This window comes from Petromyzon marinus, chromosome 34 (assembly GCF_048934315.1).
Source record: "Petromyzon marinus isolate PM22_M1 ecotype Great Lakes invasive population chromosome 34, UKy_Petmar_22M1.pri1.0, whole genome shotgun sequence".
NCBI classification, from domain to species: Eukaryota; Metazoa; Chordata; class Hyperoartia; order Petromyzontiformes; family Petromyzontidae; genus Petromyzon; species Petromyzon marinus.
In genome coordinates, this window is record NC_133700.1 from 6,861,492 (window position 1) to 6,885,176 (window position 23,685).

General features: G+C 43.2%; 1 protein-coding gene across 5 annotated transcripts in view; it reads right to left on the bottom strand.

Moving 5' to 3' along the window:
* LOC116948640 (rho GTPase-activating protein 12-like) overlaps window positions 1–23,685 on the bottom strand; it is a 49,408-nt gene that overhangs the window by 16,729 nt on the left and 8,994 nt on the right. For 4 of the 5 annotated variants that reach the window (XM_032965524.2, XM_032965527.2, XM_076071673.1 and 1 more), the window contains 9 exons: window positions 17,295–18,245; window positions 12,183–12,263; window positions 11,665–11,847; window positions 10,656–10,811; window positions 6,810–6,887; window positions 5,797–5,931; window positions 4,170–4,244; window positions 2,880–2,941; window positions 828–909 (listed from right to left, as the gene is read on the bottom strand). In XM_032965524.2, the coding sequence (XP_032821415.1) occupies window positions 828–909; window positions 2,880–2,941; window positions 4,170–4,244; window positions 5,797–5,931; window positions 6,810–6,887; window positions 10,656–10,811; window positions 11,665–11,847; window positions 12,183–12,263; window positions 17,295–18,164 (1,722 nt within the window). In that variant the 5' untranslated portion in view covers window positions 18,165–18,245. The remainder of the gene's footprint in view (window positions 1–827; window positions 910–2,879; window positions 2,942–4,169; window positions 4,245–5,796; window positions 5,932–6,809; window positions 6,888–10,655; window positions 10,812–11,664; window positions 11,848–12,182; window positions 12,264–17,294; window positions 18,246–23,685) is intronic. The other variant, XM_032965528.2, reaches the window with a different exon arrangement.

The following is a 23,685-nucleotide window of genomic DNA, read 5'->3' on the forward strand; positions in this document are numbered from 1 at the left end:
AGGTCCTCCGGCTATAATATCCTATGGGAGGCTGCCTGACCTGACCCAGCCAAGGTACAGGTCCAACTACTGGTTCCTCAGACCTGGCCTTTATAAGGACGGCAGAGGTAAGGGAGACTGCCCAAGCCTCTCCAGAGGTCCGCCTTATATACGTTCCTCAGCCGAGGTGCGAATCTCAGTGGGGGACTCTGGGGTCACCCGCGTCCCCCACTGAGATCCGCATGTCTGCCGTTGCAGGCCAGTGCAGCCGCAGCCCCCCAGCTGTTGGGAGTGTTTGCGAGGGATCGTAGAATCCCTCACAGCCCCCCCAACCGCTTCTGGGCTGCCTGTCGTTGCCTGCAAGTGCAGCCCATCCATGGCGCTACATGTGTACGCAGACAATAACAGGGACTGCTATTTCATTGCGCGCAAACGACAGGAGGCACAAGAACAATGTGCATGCATAATGTGCTTTGATTATCGTATGAATAACCAGACCGGCAATGGATGCCCATTGTAATGTATATGTATTCGAAAACGAAACAGGATTTCTCCACAACTCTGGCTGTCGCCTGATGAAGCGAGTTGTAATTCTCGGCAAAACGTCGTACTCAGATTGTAAATGTTGTGGATTTTGCTCTCCAACACACGGGTGTGCTGTATTAGTAACCAATTGGCATGTTTCCTTTACATGACAAGCCTTACCAATCGGCTGTGTCGGGTGGTGGCGAGTTTAACGACACATTTATATTTACGCGATCTAACCCAAAAAAAACCTGTATTATGAGTGTTAACGATTTTGGCAGGTTTAAATGTGACCCAGCGATGGCCCTATGAGTGGGGCTTACCCATCCAGTGTGGGACTTGGGATCCTTGTAGAGGATAAGGTCGTGTCCAACCAACACCACCCACACATTCGTCCAGTTCTTCCTGAAGCGTAAAAAAAAGTTTCATCACAGAGCTAGCCGTGTCATGTTAAAACATATATTGAAAGTCAAGTCTAAATACCCTTTCTCACCGGCACATCTGAGCCGCACCGCTGTGGGGCCCTCACTGTGTCACACCTGTCAACCCATACGGTTTACCCCATATTCTTGTACAGAGAAATTGAGTTTTCCAGTCCATACTGCGTACAACCGTTTCAATACAGGCAAAAAAAACATGTTTTGTCTATTTGTTTGTGTTTCTCTCTTGTGATGGGACTTTGAAGGGTGAACGTTGAGATTTATAAGGGGCACGGGGTGACCAATAAGGTCTGAATGGTTCTGTAATAAGGTAGGGCACTGACAAGGGGTTGACAGATATGCTGTATGGGTGATTTTCCACGGTCTATAATACCGAACCAAAGCATGACATGCTGGCCCAATAAGACTCAATCTGATTCAGGGCCAAGCAGGACTGAGAGCGGGATTACATTATTTCCGTCACTGCTTGAGACATCAGCGGCACGGTCCGGATTCAGCAGGGAAAGAACCCTGGCATCTCCTATGTCGTGACAGGGCTAGCTCGGCACAGCCCCAGCACGGCTTAGATGTACAATTGAAAATAAATTAAGCGCTCCCATGCTCAAATGAGCACTGGAATGGTAGTGGAATGTTCACACATTCCTATGGCAAGGGCCAGTCCATCCATAAATCAGCCACTGTTGACGTCACACGAAGTGGTACATTTGATAATATAATTCAATATATAACAATATAATAATGGCATTATGTTCAATTCTTAATGTTTGCCCTATTTTAGTATACATTAAAATGACTCCACATGTAATGATCAAATTTAACAACTCTGCTTCTGAAGGTGCATGAAAATTTTTGCAATTACTTTCAATGGTATTTTTTCATATATATTTGAAGCATGATGCAAATAGAAAACAAAAACGGCAGATAGATCACCTACACGACTTCGTTGAGCATATATAAAACACAAATTATTTATTTTTTTTGGAGAGGTTGATGTCTATCGACATTCTAGATGGAGCGGTATTTCCTTTCACTCCCAGGGGTATCGTGATAAGTGGAGCCGACTGGACTCTTTGTATCGACCCCAGAGGAATAACGATCTGGGTCAAATTCCAACCAAGAGTGACACCACAGCGCCACCCAGCTGGACACGTGGTATTGAAATGCAGAATCCCTGCGTATGCCTACAAACCAAATCACCCGTAGCGCGCCCGATATCTCATCAGAACTCGCAAGCTGAGCAAAGAGGTTAAGGCCGGATAAGTGCTTGGATGGGCGACCCACCATGCATGCCAGGTAGTCACAGGCTTCTGGGGGGCGCTGCACTCCATGTGATTCTACACTGCCAAGTCTTTGTTACCACCACCTTGACCAACCCGCACCGACTAGCATGGTCAAACTAAAATAAACTAAAAAAATATATAACAAAATACTTTTTATTTTACCAAATAAGACACACCGAGCTATAATATGTTTTCAGAAGTGACCTGGTTATCACAAATTATAGCGCAAGGAAGTGGCTTATCATGTGGAAATGTATAGCAGCCAAATACTCGAAACACATGTTTCTAAATGTGGAGGGAAAAACCAGAGGACCGGAGAAAAATACACGCGACCACGGGGAGAGAGAGACATGCAAACTCCAAATATACTGGCGTCAGGGTCAGGATCGAACCCACGACCTCCTGTATACCAAGCGAGGAAGTTAACGTCTCGTCACCGTGGCAAGACGTCAACTAGTCAATCAACCACCACAACTCGCGTCGTGTGAGGGAGGGCCCTCGTCCAGCAATAGATTGACAAAAGGTCTGTGTACATGAAAAATCGTGGTGCGTATAATACAGCTGAGTTGACTACATGCTGGAAATCGTAAACTCGAATACAGTGCTTTAACAGGCATCTGTTTTACAGATGAATGGCACCCGTGTTTAGACTCACCGTAACTTCTTGCCTCCCTCTGTTATTTTGGTTTTGTTTAACATGCCAGCCTTTTCCAGGCCCTGTGAGATGTACAAAAAATTCCAGTTTTAAAAAAGGGGACAAAAAATTGCACGGATTTTTTTACCTCTTCTCTACAGAAAAAACAATTACATCATCGACATTTATGAACCTCCAATTATCAATGCCACAATACTCTCCAGCATTTAAAAATAATGTTTTGCTTTTACTGTGATGATCCAGTCAGTGTCCACTTAATGTCAAGTAGGAACCAATTAGTGTTTAGACAGTCTGGTTGTTGGATACATTGCCTTACTGCATGTTACGAAGTATTTATTGTGCATGTCAACAATATTCTGATACTACTTCGGTGATAATTGTGATGAATAATTAAAACTAGTTCCAGTTGGAACCTCCTTTGCCTTTTGGTGTCATCTGGTCCAACACCACGTGAGACGAGGCTCTAAGGAAAGCTGTCTCGGGTGTGGACCAATCAATTTCAAGGACAGTGCATACATTATCAGAGTTATGTTTTTTGTTTGCATTCCGACCGCAGGTATTGTGGTCAATGCAAACATGACTCCTTGTAAAAAAGGTGTCAGTTTTGTTGCCAGATAAAAGGGTAAAAAAAACAATTATCATAGTTCCAGTTGCTTTAAAGGGGAGGGGAGTGGTGGCACAGTGGTCAGCACACCACACTATGAGTTTGATTCATAGCTTCGGCTAACATCACTGGCGAGTGAAATCAGCACTGGTTCTCGGCTTCCCTTATTTTTATTTTAAAGTAAAATATTTTTACAATTCACAGCATGAATACTTTCAAATAATCTTTTCTGCTTCATTCAAAATATCACTTTTTCAACAATGGGCAATATCAAGGTAACCGAAATGTACAGCCCTTTGTCAATCCAATGCTGGATGAGGGCCTCCCCAACCCGTGTGGATGGGGGAGAAGGGAAAGTTGGCCATACTTCACCACGCTGGTCAATACGGGTTAGTGAAGGTGAGGAACTAGGACCAGAACAGAAAGAACTCACAACTCACCGGGACTCAAATTCGGTTAGCCAGGTTCATAGCCCACTGAGCTACCCACTGGTGACTCCATTGGACTCGCTCATAAAATAAGACTTTAAAACATTCTGACCAACTCTTGAAGCACTAAAACATCCAATGCTTCATTTGTTATTTCACATTAAAAAAACATCAGCATTCATGGCAGCATGAGAGGAACCACAGAAGCTGCAACCATCGTACGAATTTGCCGACACGAAGAGAAAATCGAAGGCTTACGGCGGGCAGAGAGAGCGCCAGGTCGGAAATGCTGCACAAGTTGTGATCAGAAGGTGTTCTCTTGTGCCCACCCAACTGCACACAATCATAGTCAATCACGTGTTCATTTGTATATCACAACAAAGATTATGGAGATCCGTACACAAACACAAAAAGAGCAAATCAAACCATGACACTCATTGGAGTAATTAAACAAAAAAAAAACACTCCATTCCTCAATCAGCTTCAAATTACCCGCAATCTTTCACAGAATTGCCGAGCTTACTACAATAAAAATGCGTCCGCCAAAGTGCTACCAAAATTTCTTCCAGCACAAACAAGCAATGGGGATGGAATAATATCTGTTGTTGATGGCGCTTAGCCAGAGGTACAAACTCTATATTCTCTTGGCAGTGGCCAGCAAAAACATAGGCCAATCATATTCTATGGTTCTTTCGGTAAAGTCATGTAGGCATTGTTGCTGCATTGGCATTGCTGCTACATTGGCATTGTTGCTGCATTGGCACTCGTGCACCGCCCATGCTCCTGGTGCTGTTGATACATTTGGGCTACGCCCATCCAAACCTTTATAAACAGTTTACCTTTAGAGGCTGACTCCTTTGCCTGATGACGACTGCTTTTATTGCCATCGAAACGTGATTTGTTTTATTTTATTTTATTTCTAACTACGTCACTTTACCGAAAGAATCAAAGAGTATGGATTCCTGCAGTCACGAAAGCTTCAAATCAGGAATAAAAATAAAGTTAATATTTTCCATTATTTTTTTCTATCTACGTGACTTTACCAAAAGAACCATAGAATATGAATTCCTGCAGTCACGAAAGTTTAAAGTCAAAATATAGGCCAATCATTTCTGAGTTCAATACAGAGCCCGTGGCTAACATTCAGGGCAAGCGTTAGAATCCTGGTGATGGGTAACAGTGAAACAGTGATATCCTGAAGCAGTCAGTCTTGGCCACACCCTTCACCAATGCGCATCGACCAGGAAGTCAGATCAAATAACCCTGATGACTGACACAGCGTGGGAACGTCTTCCCCCGAATAGTGGATTGAGACAGATGGCTGCGAAAAATAATCACTATTTTTATTTTCCTATCAATAAGTTAAATATTTAAAATAATATGATTTTCTCATCTTCCTCCTCTTTAAAAACTATTTTCAATACCATGGATATAATAAAAGAATCGGCCAGCTTCACTCAATTCTGTAAAGGATGGAGTATATTATGTGATTTTTTAAAATAAAAAAAACACGATACACGGTAGCATTGTTTGTACATTATGAGCGAAGACATGGTAAGACATTTCACTTGCAAACAAAATAATTTCGATTGAAAAATAGAAAACATAAAACCACAACAAAAAACAAAACATTGATCTTCACCACCCACACAGGTTTTCACGTATTACCAGGTTGTACCGTGCATTGTTCGGAAAGAACAGCGCTGGGAGCTCCCAGTTTTCAAGTTTATTTTTTGTTCAACAAGGTGAGAACTCAAGAGACCAAGGATAAGTCTCATTTGTCAAGAGTGACGTGCAGCGAAATGTCAAGACATTGTGCTGAACGCAACACGCGGGCGGTACAACCCGGAAATGCATCGGAGGGCTAAATAGCATTTAGCCTTACCTTAGTTTCATGGTCAACCTTGTGGCTAGATGCATCGTTCGCACGTGGGGTAGGTGGCAACACTTTATGATCAGGGACCGTGTTTGCAAGATCATGGTCAGGTGACCACTCGACACCGGTTGATCCCGATGGATCCTAGAAAAAGGGGGGGGGGGGGGGGGGAAACACATCATTGTAAATGTACGCGCATGTAAGACGTACTTAGGTGTGTCGCCGCCATGTCCATTTGTCAATCCACTGCTGGATGAGGGCCTCACCCCACACCAAGCGGGTCGCGGGAGTTGGGTGACCACGCTTCGCCACACTGGCGTCGGGTGAGTGGCAGATGTCTGCCAGGTATCGCGTGTCGTGCAAGTGTCACGTAGTCCCATCCTGTAAGGACGGTCTGTCCTCTTCTAGTTAAATAAGTCAAACCATTCGGGCTTCCCACACTGCAGGCATGCTCACGTAACGATGAACCTGCGTGCACATTTTCATTGAATGTCAAGCAGTTATAAATTAATTTACCCATGAGCAAGGCCTTAACAGACTGTTGGCGCAGGTTCTGCGAGTGAACACCTATGAAGGCTGGCACGGCACACGATGAGATGGGTGGCCAGCACCACGCCCGGCCGGCTTCGTCTCTCCAGTGGCGATGATTACACAATGCACAAAGTAAAACCTTGGATTGCGAGCATAATTCGTTCCGGAAACGTGTTTGTAATCCAAAGCACTTGTATATCAAAGCACCCGTATATCAGTTGTGATCACGTGACGCTCGGCAGACAAAGCGTCTATATGTACTACTCGTATTGCAAGACCCTCGCTCGCTTATCAAATTAAGATATATTTTAAAAAAAATTATCATCTTGCAAAACACTCGCAGGCCAAGTTACTCGCAATCCAAGGTTTTACTGTAATTATCACTGGTGTTGGCTGTGTACAGGAATCGAACTAGGGTGGCCTTGTTCGTAGGGCAGCGCGAGCTAATCGCTGCACTACCACTCCCCACTCATTAACACACATGCACAAACCTCTGGAAGTTCCCATTCAGTTCGCCCATCCTCAGTGTAGTAGTAAACTTCACCGGTGTCATCCTTGGACTTCCACCACTGCAGACAAACAACCACTGTTATTGAAACTCGTCACATGACAGAGCCACTGCTGTTTCTTAAAAAGTGTCAACTGGCAAAAGTGGTCTCTTCATGCCACCAATATTAAACAGAGGCAATAACAGCATTGTCAAGTATGTATGTAGAATTTAATTAGCACCATACATAGCCAATTGTACTACTCGGAGGTGAGTACATTTTAGAGATATTTACAAAATTCACACACAATAAATAATCGTACACATGAGGTCACATGAGGTAAAGCTCGGAATCATGCCATGTACAACCAAACTCTTTGGTTCTATTCGGTAAAGTCACGGAGGTAAAAAATAAAACGACAAAAATCACGACGTTTCGGCCACAACATAAGTGGCCTTCATCAGGTGAAGGGATCAGGCTGTCTCGAGGACAGCGCTGGAGTGAAACACAGCCACGCTCAGACCGCGGACCTTTAAGCTGTGTGCGAGGAAACAAGGTGCCTTGACAAAGGAATTAGCATAAAAATTAGCATTTGATTGGCCAACTTAGCATAGAGGTGGTGTACGTGCGGGTGCACTTGCCGTTTGGCGCGGGGGGGGGGGGAGTTTACCTATTGATGGTGTGAAAAGGGAATTTTTAAGAGCTGCGAAAGTTTGGGGTACCACTACTTGAAAAATATACTGTACCATTGAAAATTAGTTTAATGTTTAGTTCGATTTAGAACATCTTTCCAATGGTTGCTTAATTTGAAACCATCTTCTCGGTTGAAATTGTGTCTGTGTTTGTAGATCTGAATTGCCTCGTGAACAAATCTCTGATCTAGAATGTACAACCAAGTCTTGTGACCCCCTGAGATCTGTCTCGTCGTCCTCGCTACTGTGGTCCACAACATCTACTCCAACCGTGTTTTTTTTGGGGGGTTGGGGGGGGGGTAACATGTCACCCTGCGACCAATTGGGCAGTGGAGTAAAGTCTGGTTACACTCAGGCCATTCCCATCCCGTGTGATCGATCTTGTTTGCCGAGCAAGTGTTTGGGCCATCCGCTGGTCATCTCTGTGTGAGCGAGAAATAATTACGGTATCGTGAATAGCGAGGACGTCCACCGAGGCAGTTTAGAGATGAGAGGCGAGTCACTGGAGAGTTTCCTCTTTTAGAGCCCTTAATTTACTGCATGATGGGGGTTTATTTATTTCACCCACAAGCAGCTTTTTATAGCTTAGGTCAGGGACCTCTACATATACTGTATCTGTTTTCAATCCAAATAATTGCACGCCAAGCTACAAGCGCAGCCCACCTTTTCCTTTTCACAATCCACTGCTTGATGAGGAGTTTTCCCATGCCATGTGGGTCATGGGGATTGTTTTACCATACTTCACCGTGCTGGCCATTACAGGACGGTGAAGTAGGCTTGTGGGGGGGGGAGGGGGTGGGGGGCGGGAGGATCCAGGACCGGTTTATATACAGTGAGGGAAAAAAAGTATTTGATCCCCTGCTGATTTTGTACGTTTGCCCAATGACAAAGAAATGATCAGTCTATAATTTTAATGGTAGGTTTATTTGAACAGTGAGAGACAGAATAACAACAACAAAATCCAGAAAAACGCATGTCAAAAATGTTATAAATTGATTTGCATTTTAATGAGGGAAATAAGTATTTGACCCCCTCTCAATCAGAAAGATTTCTGGCTCCCAGGTGTCTTTTATACAGGTAATGAGCTGAGATTAGGAGCACACTCTTAAAGGGAGTGCTCCTAATCTCATCTTGTTACCTGTATAAAAGACACCTGTCCACAGAAGCAATCAATCAATCAGGTTCCAAACTCTCCACCATGGCCAAGACCAAAGAGCTCTCCAAGGATGTCAGGGACAAGATTGTAGACCTACACAAGGCTGGAATGGGCTACAAGACCATTGCCAAGCAGCTTGGTGAGAAGGTGACAACAGTTGGTGCGATTATTCGCAAATGGAAGAAACACAAAAGAACTGTCAATCTCCCTCGGCCTGGGGCCCCATGCAAGATCTCACCTCGTGGAGTTGCAATGATCATGAGAACGGTGAGGAATCAGCCCAGAACTACACGGGAGGATCTTGTCAATGATCTCAAGGCAGCTGGGACCAGTCACCAAGAAAACAATTGGTAACACATTACGCCGTGAAGGACTGAAATCATGCAGCGCCCGCAAGGTCCCCCTGCTCAAGAAAGCACATATAAATGCCCGTCTGAAGTTAGCCAATGAACATCTGAATGATTCAGAGGACAACTGGGTGAAAGTGCTGTGGTCAGATGAGACCAAAATGGAGCTCTTTGGCATCAACTCAACTCGCCGTATTTAGTGGAGGAAGAAGGCTGCCTATAACCCCAAGAACACCATCCCCACGGTCAAACATGGAGTTGGAAACATTATGCATTGGAGGTGTTTTTCTGCTAAGGGGACAGGACAACTTCACCGCATCAAAGGGTGAGAACCTCCTTTCCTCAGCCAGGGCACTGAAAATTGGTCGTGGATGAGTATTCTAGGATGACAATGACCCAAAACACACGGCCAAGGCAACAAAGGAGTGGCTCAAGAAGAAGCACATTAAGGTCCTGGTGTGGCCTAGCCAGTCTCCAGACCTTAATCCCATAGAAAATCTGTGGAGGGAGCTGAAGGTTCGAGTTGCCAAACGTCAGCCTCGAAACCTTAATGACTTGGAGAAGATCTGCAAAGAGTGGGACAAAATCCCTCCTGAGATGTGTGCAAACCTGGTGGCCAACTACAAGAAACGTCTGACCTCAGTGATTGCCAACAAGGGTTTTGCCACCAAGTACTAAGTCATGTTTTGCAGAGGGGGTCAAATACTTATTTCCCTCATTAAAATGCAAATCAATTTATAACATTTTTGACATGCGTTTTTTTTGGATTTTGTTGTTAGTCTGTCTCTCAATGTTCAAATAAACCTACCATTAAAATTATAGACTGATCATTTATTTGTCAGTGGGCAAACGTACAAAATCAGCAGGGGATCAAATACTTTCTTCCCTCACTGTATCAATCGCTTCTGATCTTAGCTGTGACCGGAAATCAAACTCAGGCTGATGGGTTGATAGCGTAGTACGCCAACCACTGCGTCACCATTCCACCCCTTTTGGTATATAGTGTTTTAAATAATATTAATTAAATGCATTTATCAAGAATGTGTCACTTAGTCTTAACTCTCAAAACCCCTGTCCTTCCAGGATGCCCTACAATGGGATATTTGGAAACTTCCTAGTCAGTACGGGTTGATGACGGTAGTCAACATAAACCTTGGAGCACAGAGGTACATGCCTACAATGAATGTTATTACACGAGCCTCTCCATTCTCATAATGTAGCTCCACAGCAGCTTCTGCTGCCTGTGTTTCGCTTTGTATATGTTGTACAGAAGTGACTCATTAACATCTAGCAAACACCATCGGACAAAATGCCAAACAACACGCGGTACAGCCGTAAAACGCATCCGACAGCTGTACTACAGCACAGCCACTAAAACCTACACAGTATTGTGTTTGTAGCATGTGCATGTGTGTTCCACAAACGGTCGTGTAGGGAACGAGTAGTGTTTAGTAGCGAGTGGTAGTGTAGTGGTTAGCGCACTGTGCTACAAACCCGGTTACCCCAGTTCGATTCCCGCTCATGGCCAATATTATCCTAGACGATTATCTGAGGCTGGGCCTCCCCTAGGTCGACCCAGCCTAAAATGAGGGGGGGAGGGGAGGGGAGGGAGGAGGTCTTTGTCTCTATTTTTGTGCCACAAACCAAACCTCACCTTGACCGATGCCCTCTGATGTATGTAAAATTCATCTCCATTTTCATCGAAAAACCGCTCCCAACAATCAGGTAGGTAACCACTGTCGGAGACAACTTCACTGCTCTCTTCTTTTGGCAGTGGTGGTAATGGCTCGTCCGTCGGGGAGACCATCCGCTGTACAGGAATAAAACGATGGTGACATTTGTTACGTTTTCAAACTAAGGTGTACAGTGTTTATGCACGATAACTCTTCACATCACTATTTACATACCGATTATATACTTGTGTCCTTTTAGGCACAGCCATCGATGAATGTCCTGAGTTTGTTAGTATTAAACGTGCTTGCCAATGCACCATAACCAAATAGTGTGATTAAACGGTTTCTCAAGTTTAATACGTTGATAATCTCAGCCCAAGTCACAAAAGACTGCACAAAAAATACTTAACGTAAAATTTAGTTCTCTGACTTAAAATGGCTAAATTTCACCTCTGGGGCTTAAACATATTGGTTTGACTGTTATGTGTTGACAGGGCAAGAGGGAAAGTGCTGCCCGTATTGTGTGGACAGAAGAGGTTATTTTCAGGTATCTCAGAGGTAGCGCTATAATATCCACTTCTGTGGGCCATTCTATAACATGAAGGGTTGCCTCTGCTCTGAGAGATCCGAATGTATTATGCGTCTTATCGGGATAAAATTGTGGAAAAGAAACAAACTAAACTATTTAAAAAAATCAAATATTTTAGGAGGTAAAGCCCACTGAGCTATATAGCTATTTTTCAGAAGCGACCTGGCTATCACAAATGTAGCTTATCATAACATGGTAATTTATAGCAGCCAAATACTCTAAACGCACGTTGTTTATCAATGTGGATGGAAAAACTGGAGGACCTGGAGAAAAATCCACGTGACTATGGGGAGAACATGCAAACTCCAAATATACAGGCATAAGGGTCAGGATCGAACCCACGACCTCCTGTATACCAGGCGAGGGAATTGACATCTCACCACCGCAACGCTCGGACATACATTTTGGTCAGACTTAGGATCGCGGCCCTGCTTGCGTGGCGGCTTCCAGGAGGTCTCGCGCGTTATACGGTTGTAGTAGTAGTGTCTCAATGATTTTGCATCGAAGAGTGTTTCCCAGCCATCCCCGGAAATCTGTCCTCCGGCAACAGTGGACTGTGGCAGGGAAGTAGTGGGACACATTAGCTGCTCGCACAGGAAGAGAGAGAGAGAGACGAAGAGAAGAATCGTGTTAAATAATGAGCGATGTGCAGATGCGTTTTTAATCCAGCACTTTGGAGTCAAGGGTCAGTCTAACTGTTTATATAGCATGCAATAATAATGCTGTGGATTTATATCGTGTCTAAATGCGACCACATCAGAAAATGCTAGCTAGCATTGTAAAATATGTTCAAACAACCCCAATACCCAACACATGGGATGGGGGAGGCCTTCATCTAGCAACATTGACAATTGACCGTTTATTTTCATTTTAAAAATTCCCACGAAAATTTAAGTTAAATGAAAATGCCATACATCACCTTTAGGTCCTGAAGATTTGCATAAACCGGAGAGTCAGGCCTCTTCACCTTGGGCGGTAGGTCCCCACTCGGAGGAGTTTGCTGAAAAACAGAATGAAAAAATTATCAAGGGCATTACCTGCTTTTACATAGAGGAAACAATTTAAAACATGTATTTTTAGCATTACAAAACTCCGGTAAGCTAATCACACATGCCCTTCAAAGGAAGTTACTCGAATGCCACACATGAAGCAAACATAAATCCACAACGAACCTCATCAGACGCGTAATGATTCATGGCCCTAACAGGATCGAGATTGATTCATGAATCAGGGAACACGTGAACCAACTAGAGACAAAATACCTACAGCTGTTCCACAAGCAACTGCTTGCTTGTGGAACAGCTGGCAGAAGAGTTTCTAGTCGATTAAGGGTTAGACAGCGCCTCTAGGGGGTATTTTGGCCTAGTCTTCCACGTTGGCCAGACATCTTGAAAGAGGTGGGAGAAACCACGCTTTACTCCACCCTGCACCACTTGCCAATCGATTGTGTTGGTGTACACATTTATACTGCCATCAAACAACTAATATGAATGTAAACACATAAGATGTTTACACACACAATTTGATAGGTACATCGTGAGATTAAATGTATATTAATTCCTGATTTTCTACATCGTTCCACCTTCACTTTAGAGAACAGAAAATGGTAGGTAGATCATACATTAAGATAGTGACAATTTTATAATTAAATTCAAAGCACCAATCATTACATTCTTGGCACAGAGTTCTAAATTTACACTTCAATTTATTGCTTAAATATAATAATAGAAATATTGAGCTTCTTTCCAAACACTTTATATTTTGGTTTAACACGTAGGCTTTCGTGACCAATATTATTCATAATAAAAGTTTTTAGTTCGCGTAAGTATAAATGTGTCGTAACCCTCCACCACCCGACACAGCTATTTAAGATGGAAGCAGGTGGATTGCTTCACTAAGCTGGCAAATCGCCCGATGATGCTGGATGTAATTACCAGCGAAACGTCCTACTAAAATTGTAAATATTGTGGATTTACTCTCCAACACACCTGTGGGGCTGAAGTAGTAACTAATTGGCGTTTGTTTACGTGACAAATCCCTTAATTGGCTGTGTCGGGTGGTGGAGGGATACGACACATTTATACTTAGGCGATCTAACCCAAAAACCTTTATTGTGAACTTTATATTTTGATGGCACAAATGTATTGATTAAATATTAACCCTGATGTGTATATTTAAAGATGTACATAATCCAATAGAACACAGGTTGTGATCTTTACACGTGGTTAATTAAATATTTGCATGGATTGTGCAGTGTTATGCACAGTTTGCTGGGAAAAGAAGACTTTAACCTATCGGGGTAACTGATCTGAATTAGGAAGAGAAAGTGAGCTAACTAATTGTCCGTTAAGCTCTCGTGAAGTCATGTTTCTCTTCCACGAACAGCATTTGGAGATGTGGCTACATAAACGTATACACGTAACAGGCTGCTTATCTCATGTATCTGGAACGATATTCAGATTTAAACATTTCGGATGTTTAAAGTCAACTTTGGATCTGTTTTTCAGAGTTTCTAATCATTGACATCGTTGCAATAACTGTACGCATCGCCGCCCATTGAAATAAAGTGACGTCGCCCGATTCATTGACTTCACTGTAAACAAAAACATTTCTGATCGTTCCAAATGCCACATCTCGGCCCCGATTTCAGGATGCTTTTTGGATTATTCCAAAAACAGGGAACACATCCCGAGCATGTTTGTGTGCAGGGAACTCTTCCTAGAACGCTATACCAATTTTTACGAACGAGGTTGTAATGTGGACGCTTAACATACATGTAATTACGTGAACAAAGGGAAAATTACGAATAAAATGATCTTTGATAAAACAAACAAATAATTTGACTTAAGCCCCGGCACTGTGCTTATCCATCCTACAATTTACAAAAAGACTGCCATGTGATGTAAGCACCGTTTTAAAATCATACAATAGATAATCAGATACCGTTGGAGAGGATTGTGAGCAGCACAGCCTTTAGTGATTTGAAGCTTTCGTGACTGCAGGAATTACTCTTTGGTTCTTTCGGTAAAGTCGCGCAGAAAGAAACATAAATTAAATAATATAATAATTGACGAACATTGATAAAAGGCCATAATTATTTAATTTAGTTTCTTTCTACGTTACTTTACCCAAAGAACCAAAGAGTAAAACAGCCTTTAGTGTCAATGGGTTTTCCACAGGCACATTATAAATCGAATTTTTGTCGTCTATATGCCACGCGTAGTAACCCAGAACATAAGAGTTGCGCGTTTATAAATGTACTTACTTACTAAAAGGGGGGTGGGGGGGGGGCTACTTGTGTTTTTTATTTGTTTTCACTTCTGGGACAATGAATATTCATACCTCCCCCTATTCTGTCAACTGCCGACAACTTTAAGATAGAAATGAACTTTACTTTCCCCATTTATATAATGTATGCAATATTAAACAAAACCCACCGATCTTGAGCTTATAAGGAGAATTTCCTTCACATTAAACCATAAAAAAAATGTAAAAGCCAGTATTTCAAGTGGGCCAAAAATAATACTTAACAAGTCGCTGTTACGATCAGCTTACCACAATTAACAAACCATCATATAAACTATGAAGCTCCGGTTAATGTGAATACAATCATGTTCTAAGATACAGCATTTAAATGTTTTCACGTTATATGTGAAGGTCACATTTTTTATGCATTTTCATAACATGTGTATATTTCTAGATGTTTAAATGTCAGCGTTCGTGCAAGGTAATGGAAAAATTACCCACAAAACCATTGGCAGAGGTGAACTGGTCACATCTCTAGAAATTGAAAAGTCATTTCGTTCTCATTTCTCAAAATGTAAAACTAATTTCTTTAGAACTGCTTTTTGTGTTGAGTTTCTTGTCCTTCCGCAGCATCTCCAATTAGCACGGTTGGCTACGTACGGTGCGAAATAAGTTCAACAAACATAAATACAGCCCACAGACTAACACTACCCACAGACTCAACACTGCCCAGACTCAACACTGAACCTCCCATTAACACGGTTGGCAACGTATGGTGGAGAAGAAGTTCAACATGCGTATATACAGCGCATAGACTTTAAGCATCCTGCTCTCTGACCGTGCTGTGAGTTCCCTCATGCACACGCGTCGGGGACTATTCTATCAGATTAGCGGCGCAGCTTACACAGGAAGCACGCGTAACGTTCTAAAATATGGACAAAGCCGATTAATGTGCGGGCAAAGATGTCGCGTGATATTGCAGTCGCAACAGAAATTCATTAGCTCGCAAACATTTAAAAATGATTCACAAGTTGCCTTTTATTTATGCTACAAACAACAATAAACCTTTGAACAAAATGTCATAAGGTTGTTAACCAAAATAACTAGCACATTCTAATCGAATTGTTACTTCTTATTGTAGATTAAATTAAAATCCAGAAAGATACATTAACTATATTCATGCTACATATCAAGGCTTTATTAGTCTTATTGTGTCTAGCCACTTGTCAATACTTTGTACTGCTGGATAAAGAAAGGCTTCCCCCAATATGGGGGATTATTTGGCCATACTTCACCACACTGGTGAATGCGGCTTGGTGAAGGCAGGGCACATAGATGTGGGAGCATGAAGTACAGTACAACCGTGGATTTCACTGCACTGCCCTTGGCTACTCACCACGTAACCACGCAGCAGCTTATAACAACCTGGCATGCATTGTGGTTATATCCAGGCTCATATTTCCTGGCTTCAGGTGATCAAGCCCTTTTTGACGAATTCAGTCATGGGCATTAATCTTCACAGTGATATTTAAAATGAGTGACACTTTGGTGTTGGTCTTTAGCGATCGTTCTTTGGGAAGACTGGTACCTGCCATACAAATGTGGAATGTACACCAATCGCTAGGGGCTGTGAACAGGCGATGTAGCCAACATTTGTATAAACACATTCCTACCCACACATGTTTGGCAAGCATGCAAAACAATTCACTGGCCCGTCTATTCTTATCATTCAGGGTCACGATTTAATAAAAAAATACTAATTTGTGTTTTGTTTTTACCGCATTCTTTTCCATGTGGTTTCCCCCCCCTGTCTAGTTTGTAGTTTTATTCATACCATACCCTAAATATAATACCATAGGATTTCCGTAAAATAGGCATTTCAAACACAACATTGATGCACACGTTGTGAATAAAGAATAAAAATAGATATTATTAGCCTCATTTAATGCACTGTTGCATCCGTAATGTTCAGTATAAACACGAATTAATAACTTTAAATTCATCTGCCTCCTGTAAAAATAGACATTAAGTACTTTTTTATGCGCAGTATACAACATTGCTTACTTTCACACAATATATTTTCCAGTTTGCTGGCAGACTAAAGTCGTGGTGTTTGCCAGGAGGGGAAATCCTTTCCGGGGGTCACTGACCCATACAAAACACGGATAAAATTAAGACCTGGAATATTGGGGGAACGGATGCTGCTGTGATGTGACGGTTAGCATGCTGGATTCACAATCCAGAGGTCGATGGTTCCATCTCCCTGCGCATTATTTATTGAATTCCCCCTGTACCTGTCCACCCAGCAGCATAAATGGGTACAGCGCAGTTAGTCGATCGGCCGGTCGCGTGTGGTGGGGGTAAAGTGTGGGTGCTCCCACCTTTTCCAAGATGTGAGGCCTGCATGTATGTATGTATGTTAAACTTCTTTCGCACCTTACGTAGCCAACCGGGCTAATCGGAGGTGCAGGGGGCAAGGACAACAAGCTAAACACAAAACGCAGTTCTGAAGAAATTAGTTTTCAATCCACATTTAAGAGTGCATAGCTCCAGTGGCTTCCTAATATCGGAAAAGCATCCCAGACGGCCACAGAAGCGCATCTGAAAGTGAAGCAGTGACCTTCATTGCATGAAGAGTACAAAATAACTTCTAGCGGGGCTCTCGAGAGCTCCCCCTAGTTGAGCAGTGGCAAGAGCAAGCAATTTACACGACGACTCAAGATTCATATCACAGTGATCCACCCTATAACTCACTGGAATATAAAAGGGATCGGCTTTTACTCACGTGTGCATTGCTGCCGCTACTCAGATCGTCCATGCTGCTCCCAGGGGTGACGGTGTCAAACTGGCGTACAAATCCTCCCGCATGCCCCGGAAGGGAGTTGCTCTTCCCCTTAACACCTTCGACGTTCTCGCGGCCTATCACCACAAAGGCGCACTGCAATTTCGGAGACGGCGGTTTGCTTGGATCGGCGGGTGGCGGTGCTCCAGCAACCGAAATTATCCTGGGGCCATCTTCCACGGGTTTGTCATTGCTTCTAGTCGTCTTCAGCTGCTGCTCTGCCGGGGCGTTATTGTTGTTGTTTATGACGTGCTTCAGGTTCATGAGTACCTGTGGTGGCATCAGCGCCCTTTTGCTGCCGTCGCCTAGCTTTCTTGGCAACGTGTCGCCGCCGCCGCCCCCTTTCCTTGGCTCATCCGGCGCATTCCTCGGCTCCTCCGGGGGTTTTCGGACATCCTCCGCAGACCTCTTGGCAGACTCTGAAAGCCTGAGGTCTTCCTTGATTTTCTGAATGTCCTCGAAGTGAGACCTCTTCTTTTCCTCGCCACATTTTGGGCCGTCGCTGGTCTGGATTTGCGCGTCATCTCGCGCGAGCCTCCGCGAGTCCTCGTCGAGCTTTCGCGGTGCCGCAACGACGTAAAGAGCGGGTACGTAAATGGGTTTGCGTTCTCCGAAACGTCTGACTTGCCACCAGTCGCCGTTGGTCTTCTTGACGAGCTCAAACTCCTCGCCTTCCTTGATCGTCACCACGCGGCCACTGGTGTTCGTGTACTCGTAGTCATATTCCGCTCGTACGATAAGTTCGCCGTTCTCCTTGCTCGGAGGGCTTGGCTTTCTCCCCCCTGGTTTCTCGTCATTGGCAGTAACCGACATGATTTATTTTGTTTACTTCGTTGTCATTTTCCGCAAGGTGCTACGAAACTCTCAGCAAACGGACGGAACGCGTTGTTGCATCTGTAATGATAAAACAAAAAAACATTTGTTTTTGCCGTTACGCACTGTGAAACACCTCGTATCTGCAATCCTCTGATGTACATATTCAAACATCTCTGGATACAGTGGATGAGCAATGCATCCTATAATAGAGGTATCTGCAGAGATAAACACATAAAAAACAAGGTATGGTGCATCAACCCTGTACTTCCTGATGACACTCTCATTATGTCACAAGTTCGGCGGGCTTTGACAAAGTTGAAAGTTTATTCACTTTAAAATTAAATTCAAACAAAGGCGAGGTCGCTCTGCGGTGTTTTTTTCTGGTTATAACTTGAAATTCAGTTCGTGAAGAACCTCCCAGCACGAGGTGCAACATGTCAGACATGCTGATGAACGACACGTGCGGGAACAACCCGAAAACACGTGGGAGATCTACGGAGGTGATATCGCCCAAAACTCGGATGACAACTCCACAAGGCTAGGAGCTCCCTCAAGTCGTCTCCACCAGTTACACCTCCTCGCATCCGTAATCAGGTAAAAAAAACACTGGGGTCATGGATAACGAGAACACCAGTTAGATGCAAGACTACAGATCGTCTGAAATTTGGATGGGAGCAGCACCTCCCCATCAATTAAGAGTTTATCATACAAAGGGCACAATAAATATATACTGCTAAAATGACTGACAAATTGCGCCACCCTGCAACTGTGCAATCCACTTCTCTCTCCAAACTTGTGTTTCCCTGTCTGGAAAGATGCAGATACAACTGATAGAAAAAAGAAGTGCTTCCTTATTTTCCCAAACGGTTCAAGGGATGCAATATTTTTTTTTATTTTCAATAGTTAACCGTAGTTTTAACATGGCATTTGAGTGCAGCTGTGGCACAATGGTCAGCGGCGCACTGCACAACGAACTCAGATATCCGAGTTCGATTCCCCGCCACTGCGAACATGAGCTACGATTGGCATACAAAGCAATCCCTGGCACCCACCTTCACCAACCCGCAGTTATACAGTGGGGGAAATATAGTTTTTAAAAAAAATCATCAATACGGCAGTGGAGAGGCTTCCATCTAGCAGCAGATTGACGTGAGAGCTGTAAACCGAAATGGCACTAGAAAACAATTGCAAATGCATGTAAACTTTTCACGCATTGGCAGATGGTGCACATATTTGATAAGGTCCTAAAGGGCATTATCAAGAAATTGAGGTTGTTTTCCAAACCACAAAACCTAAATTCATAAGCACACTAACCACTGGACCTCCTAGCCATCATAACAGTACATATAAGGAACCAAGGCTGAGCAGCCACCAAAGCGGAGAAGTTGTAATTTTGGACTTGCACTCCAGACACGAGGTAGTTGGTTACAAGCTGAGTCAAGTCTATTGTTTATCTTGCCCACTACTTTTCAGCCTTCGATATCAAGATCTTCTTTCGTTTCACGCGATTTATTTCCATTGGTTGTTACAAATGGGCTTGTCGTCAACAAATCTGCACGTATAGCAAAAATAGCTCCAATAAAATAATCAGAACTGTCAAAAATAATGGAGAATCTAAAAACAAGGTTTCGGGGCAGACTGAACTGTGGTACAAGGCACACAAGACGTCTCAACCACTACGGCCCACGCAGGCAGTGAACAACCGTGTTAATTACATTGCACATGTACAGCTATTTGTCGAATCCACTGCTGGATGAGAACCTCCCCGTGCCATATGGAGTGTTGGCCATTATTTAAGCATACTTCACTCAGCATGTCAGTGCAAGTTATTGATGACGGGCAGCATAGAAGTTTAGAACAAAGGATGTCACTGCCATCTGTTGCCCACCGCGTGGCTCTGCAAGCGGCCTTTAACACATTTTGTTAATGGTCTTCGCCCATCCAAACACGACCCAGGCTCAATATTACTTAGCTTCGGAGACCTGGCGAGATCGGGCGCATTCCAGGTCATTTGATCACAGGCAGTTAACCTCATCACACCATCACACTGTTTCCCTGTTCAGCACGTTAAGTCATTACCCCTAGAACCTCATTACGTGGTTAGCCACGTAATCGTGCGACGCCAGTGGAGTTAGTTACTCACCCCCTTTAACTGCTGGCACGCGAAAGCATAAAAAATCCGCAAACACATCTGCCGACTACCGCAGATAGCAGGCCTAACAGATAAGAGGATAACGGACAAGAACAGGTCAAACATTTTTTTTAAATACCCTCTGCTGTATGACTGATGAAGATACAGCACTGCATTAATGAACATCATCATCATCGTCAGACATGGTCGATTCACTGCTGGATGAAGGCCTCCCTCCGCAAGCCGTCACCATTCCTCACGGTCCTGCAGTGTAACAAACCACCTTTGTACACAAGCCGATCTCATCGCTCAATCTCTGCAGTGGATATCCTCTTTGGCATTCCCTCCTTTGGCTGCCCCTCAGTAGCTATTCTCGCTCACGGTCACCATCCCTTCTTGGTACATGTTAACTTTTGGATTACACCCTACATTTAAAATGGAGTTGGGCAGAACACATCTCAATAAAATACAGGGCTTCCCAAAAAGGTTACATTGTCCAAGAGTCACGCATATTATTGCTTTATATTTATTGAACACCAAAGTGTACTTTTTAATTATCCACATCAACGTTTACATCGAGTGTCAACATTTTTAATTCAGTTTTTCTTAAATTCACAAAAAAACAGCAAAAGTTTTCAAATTGCTCACTTCTGTTGTTTACACACGTTGCAGGAACGCATCGCTCTATCTTCACCTAAAATGAAAGTAACAAAATGGTAAAAAAAAACATGCAAACTCTCGGGCATTGAGCGATGGACCAAATGGTTCGTGCACTGCGACACACAAACTCGCTTTCCCGAGTTCGATTCCCGACCACAGCTAGCGTGAGTGGCGAGTGATACCTGAACCAATTCTGGGCCCCCCCCACCACTCCCCTTCACCAACCCGTACTGACCAGCACGAAGTATAGTCAAAGAACCCCCACGGACAAACACAGCAATGGTGAGTCGTTCATCCAGCAGTGGATTGCCCCGAGTAAAATTACTTTTGCAGAGTGCTCTATTGTAGGCATTTTACTTTCAATATTAAATATATGAGCCAAAAGGTCATACCCCCATTCAGCTCGTGGCACTGTTAACCAGGAAACATTCAGTCACTAAAGTTGACCATTACACGTGATCCACCAAACTTGTAGTTCATTTACTTTCATATCTCGTGGGTGTCAACGTGACGACTAAGTCACACTCTTCGCGTGCTGTTTTACACAGCACCTCCGATTGGCACTATTGGCTACTTACGGTGCGAAAAAAGTTGGACATACATAAGTAGTATTTGCCAAGCCGTCAAACAAAAAATCACTGTACTGTACAGATGTTCGGATGTTAATACCAATCAAGCAGCGAGCATATCAGGACAGATTCAGCCAACTTAAAAGCGTCTTAGTGCCATCATTTTACTTGATAACAAATAAATAAAGCATGGCTTGGATATGTTTCCGGCCTGCACTATGATCCTGTTATGATGTTTTTCTTACCAATTACAGATTTGACTATAGCTGGGATATCCGATTATTTACGTTGTCGAATGTGTTACTCGACTCAACCAATTGGATAACATGAACGTAGTTGAAGTCTCAACTCTGTTCCTACGTATGCCGCCGAATGGTAGTTGATGGGTGGGACTTGGTGACATCATCAGCAGCATGATCGGCCACGCCACACTGTGCATAGGTTATTGGGGGTTTCCTGCCTTCAGTAGGCAGGATGTGGGGGCATCCACCAATTTTTAAGTGGCCCGAGTTATAAACCACAAAAAATGCAGTCAATTACATGTTTTGGTTGATTAACCAACTTAAATGACATATTGTCCAAGCTCTGAAATAAGAGCTAAATCGATAACAGTCTAACACTAGGACCTGTAGAACGTTTGAGAATGCCATACTTTACCGTAGCCTTGGGATTTTACATTTTCGAATATATGTTCTAATCATACAAATATCAGCATCTGAATATTTACTCATATTGGACGAAACCGAAGCTCTTTTTCACAAATATCTCAGTTGGGGCAAGTCAGAACGTTGTAACAAATAAATAATACAAAAACATGATAGGAGTGCAAATTATAGGAACGGTAAACAAGTCACTTAAAAAATATACACAAATATTAACTAAACCATTTTTTTCATCTTACAAGGTAAGGCTCACTCAGCCATAGGTCAACTAAGCGGTTTATCATCACGTGGAAATCAACAGCAGCAAAATAATCTAGACGCATGAAATTAAATGTCTAGGGGAAAACTGGAGGACGTGGAGAAAAATCCACGTGACTACGGGGAGAACATGCAAACTACAAATATACAGCAGGCGTCAAGGTTGGGATCGAACCCACGACATCCGGAATACATTAATAATGTACTGTCCTATGTTTATACAGGATAGTCTCAATAAGTCTCAATACTACACTATTTCAGATGGCCCCTTGATCAAGTTTGATAATTGGCTATTCCTCAGCCAAGTAACGTATTTTGGATTCTTGGAAGAGATCAAATTACCCAGAAAAAAATCCACACAAATTAGACTCACAAATCCATAGATAAATCGACAAGCTACTGAATACAAGGGCATTAATTAGCCTGGCCAGTTAGGAATCTCATGCATATGTTTACATTACAGGTATGCACTACTTTTCCCGACACAATGTATTCAGACATACCTTGACACACACGGCAGAATTCATGGTAACTGTGGTGGAACGGTGGCACAGTGGTTAACACAAATGATGTGTGAACTGATCCTGCACATAAGCCCTTCACCAAGTTGCAGTGGACCAGTATGGTAAAGTATGGTCAACAACCCTCATAACTGGCATGGCGTGGGGAGGACTTAATCCATCATTAGTTATCACATCATATACCATACAGTACATGGTAATTACTATGTTGAAGGTTGATTATGATCAAAATGTCCAGGATGAAGCACTTTTTTAAAACGGAATTTTACAATTAAAAGCAACAGACCACTGTGCCCTAGATAATTTTCGATCAGTGAATATAACCCACCATGATTTATGGAATAGAAAAAAAGTGACACGTACAAATCATAAAGTGTGCAAAACAGTAGGGAAAATAGCTTAAAATTGCACCGTGGGATAGAAAGAGGAACACATGGTTCAGGGAACACTTGCAAATTAGACACGTAATACTATGTTAAAAACGCACGTTTAGGTGGGACGATGGTTAATAGACACGACTGGTGGAAATGGCAGCCAAGGGAGAGGATGCACCCAAGTTTCAAGCTTATTTTGTTAAACCAGGTAAGAGCTGTCAACCCATACGGTTTACCTGTATTCGTGTAGAGGAAAATTTGAGTTCAGGTCCATACGGAATACAGCCGTTTCAATATGGGAAAACAATTAATGTTTTGATTTAAAGCTTTCGTGACTGCAGGG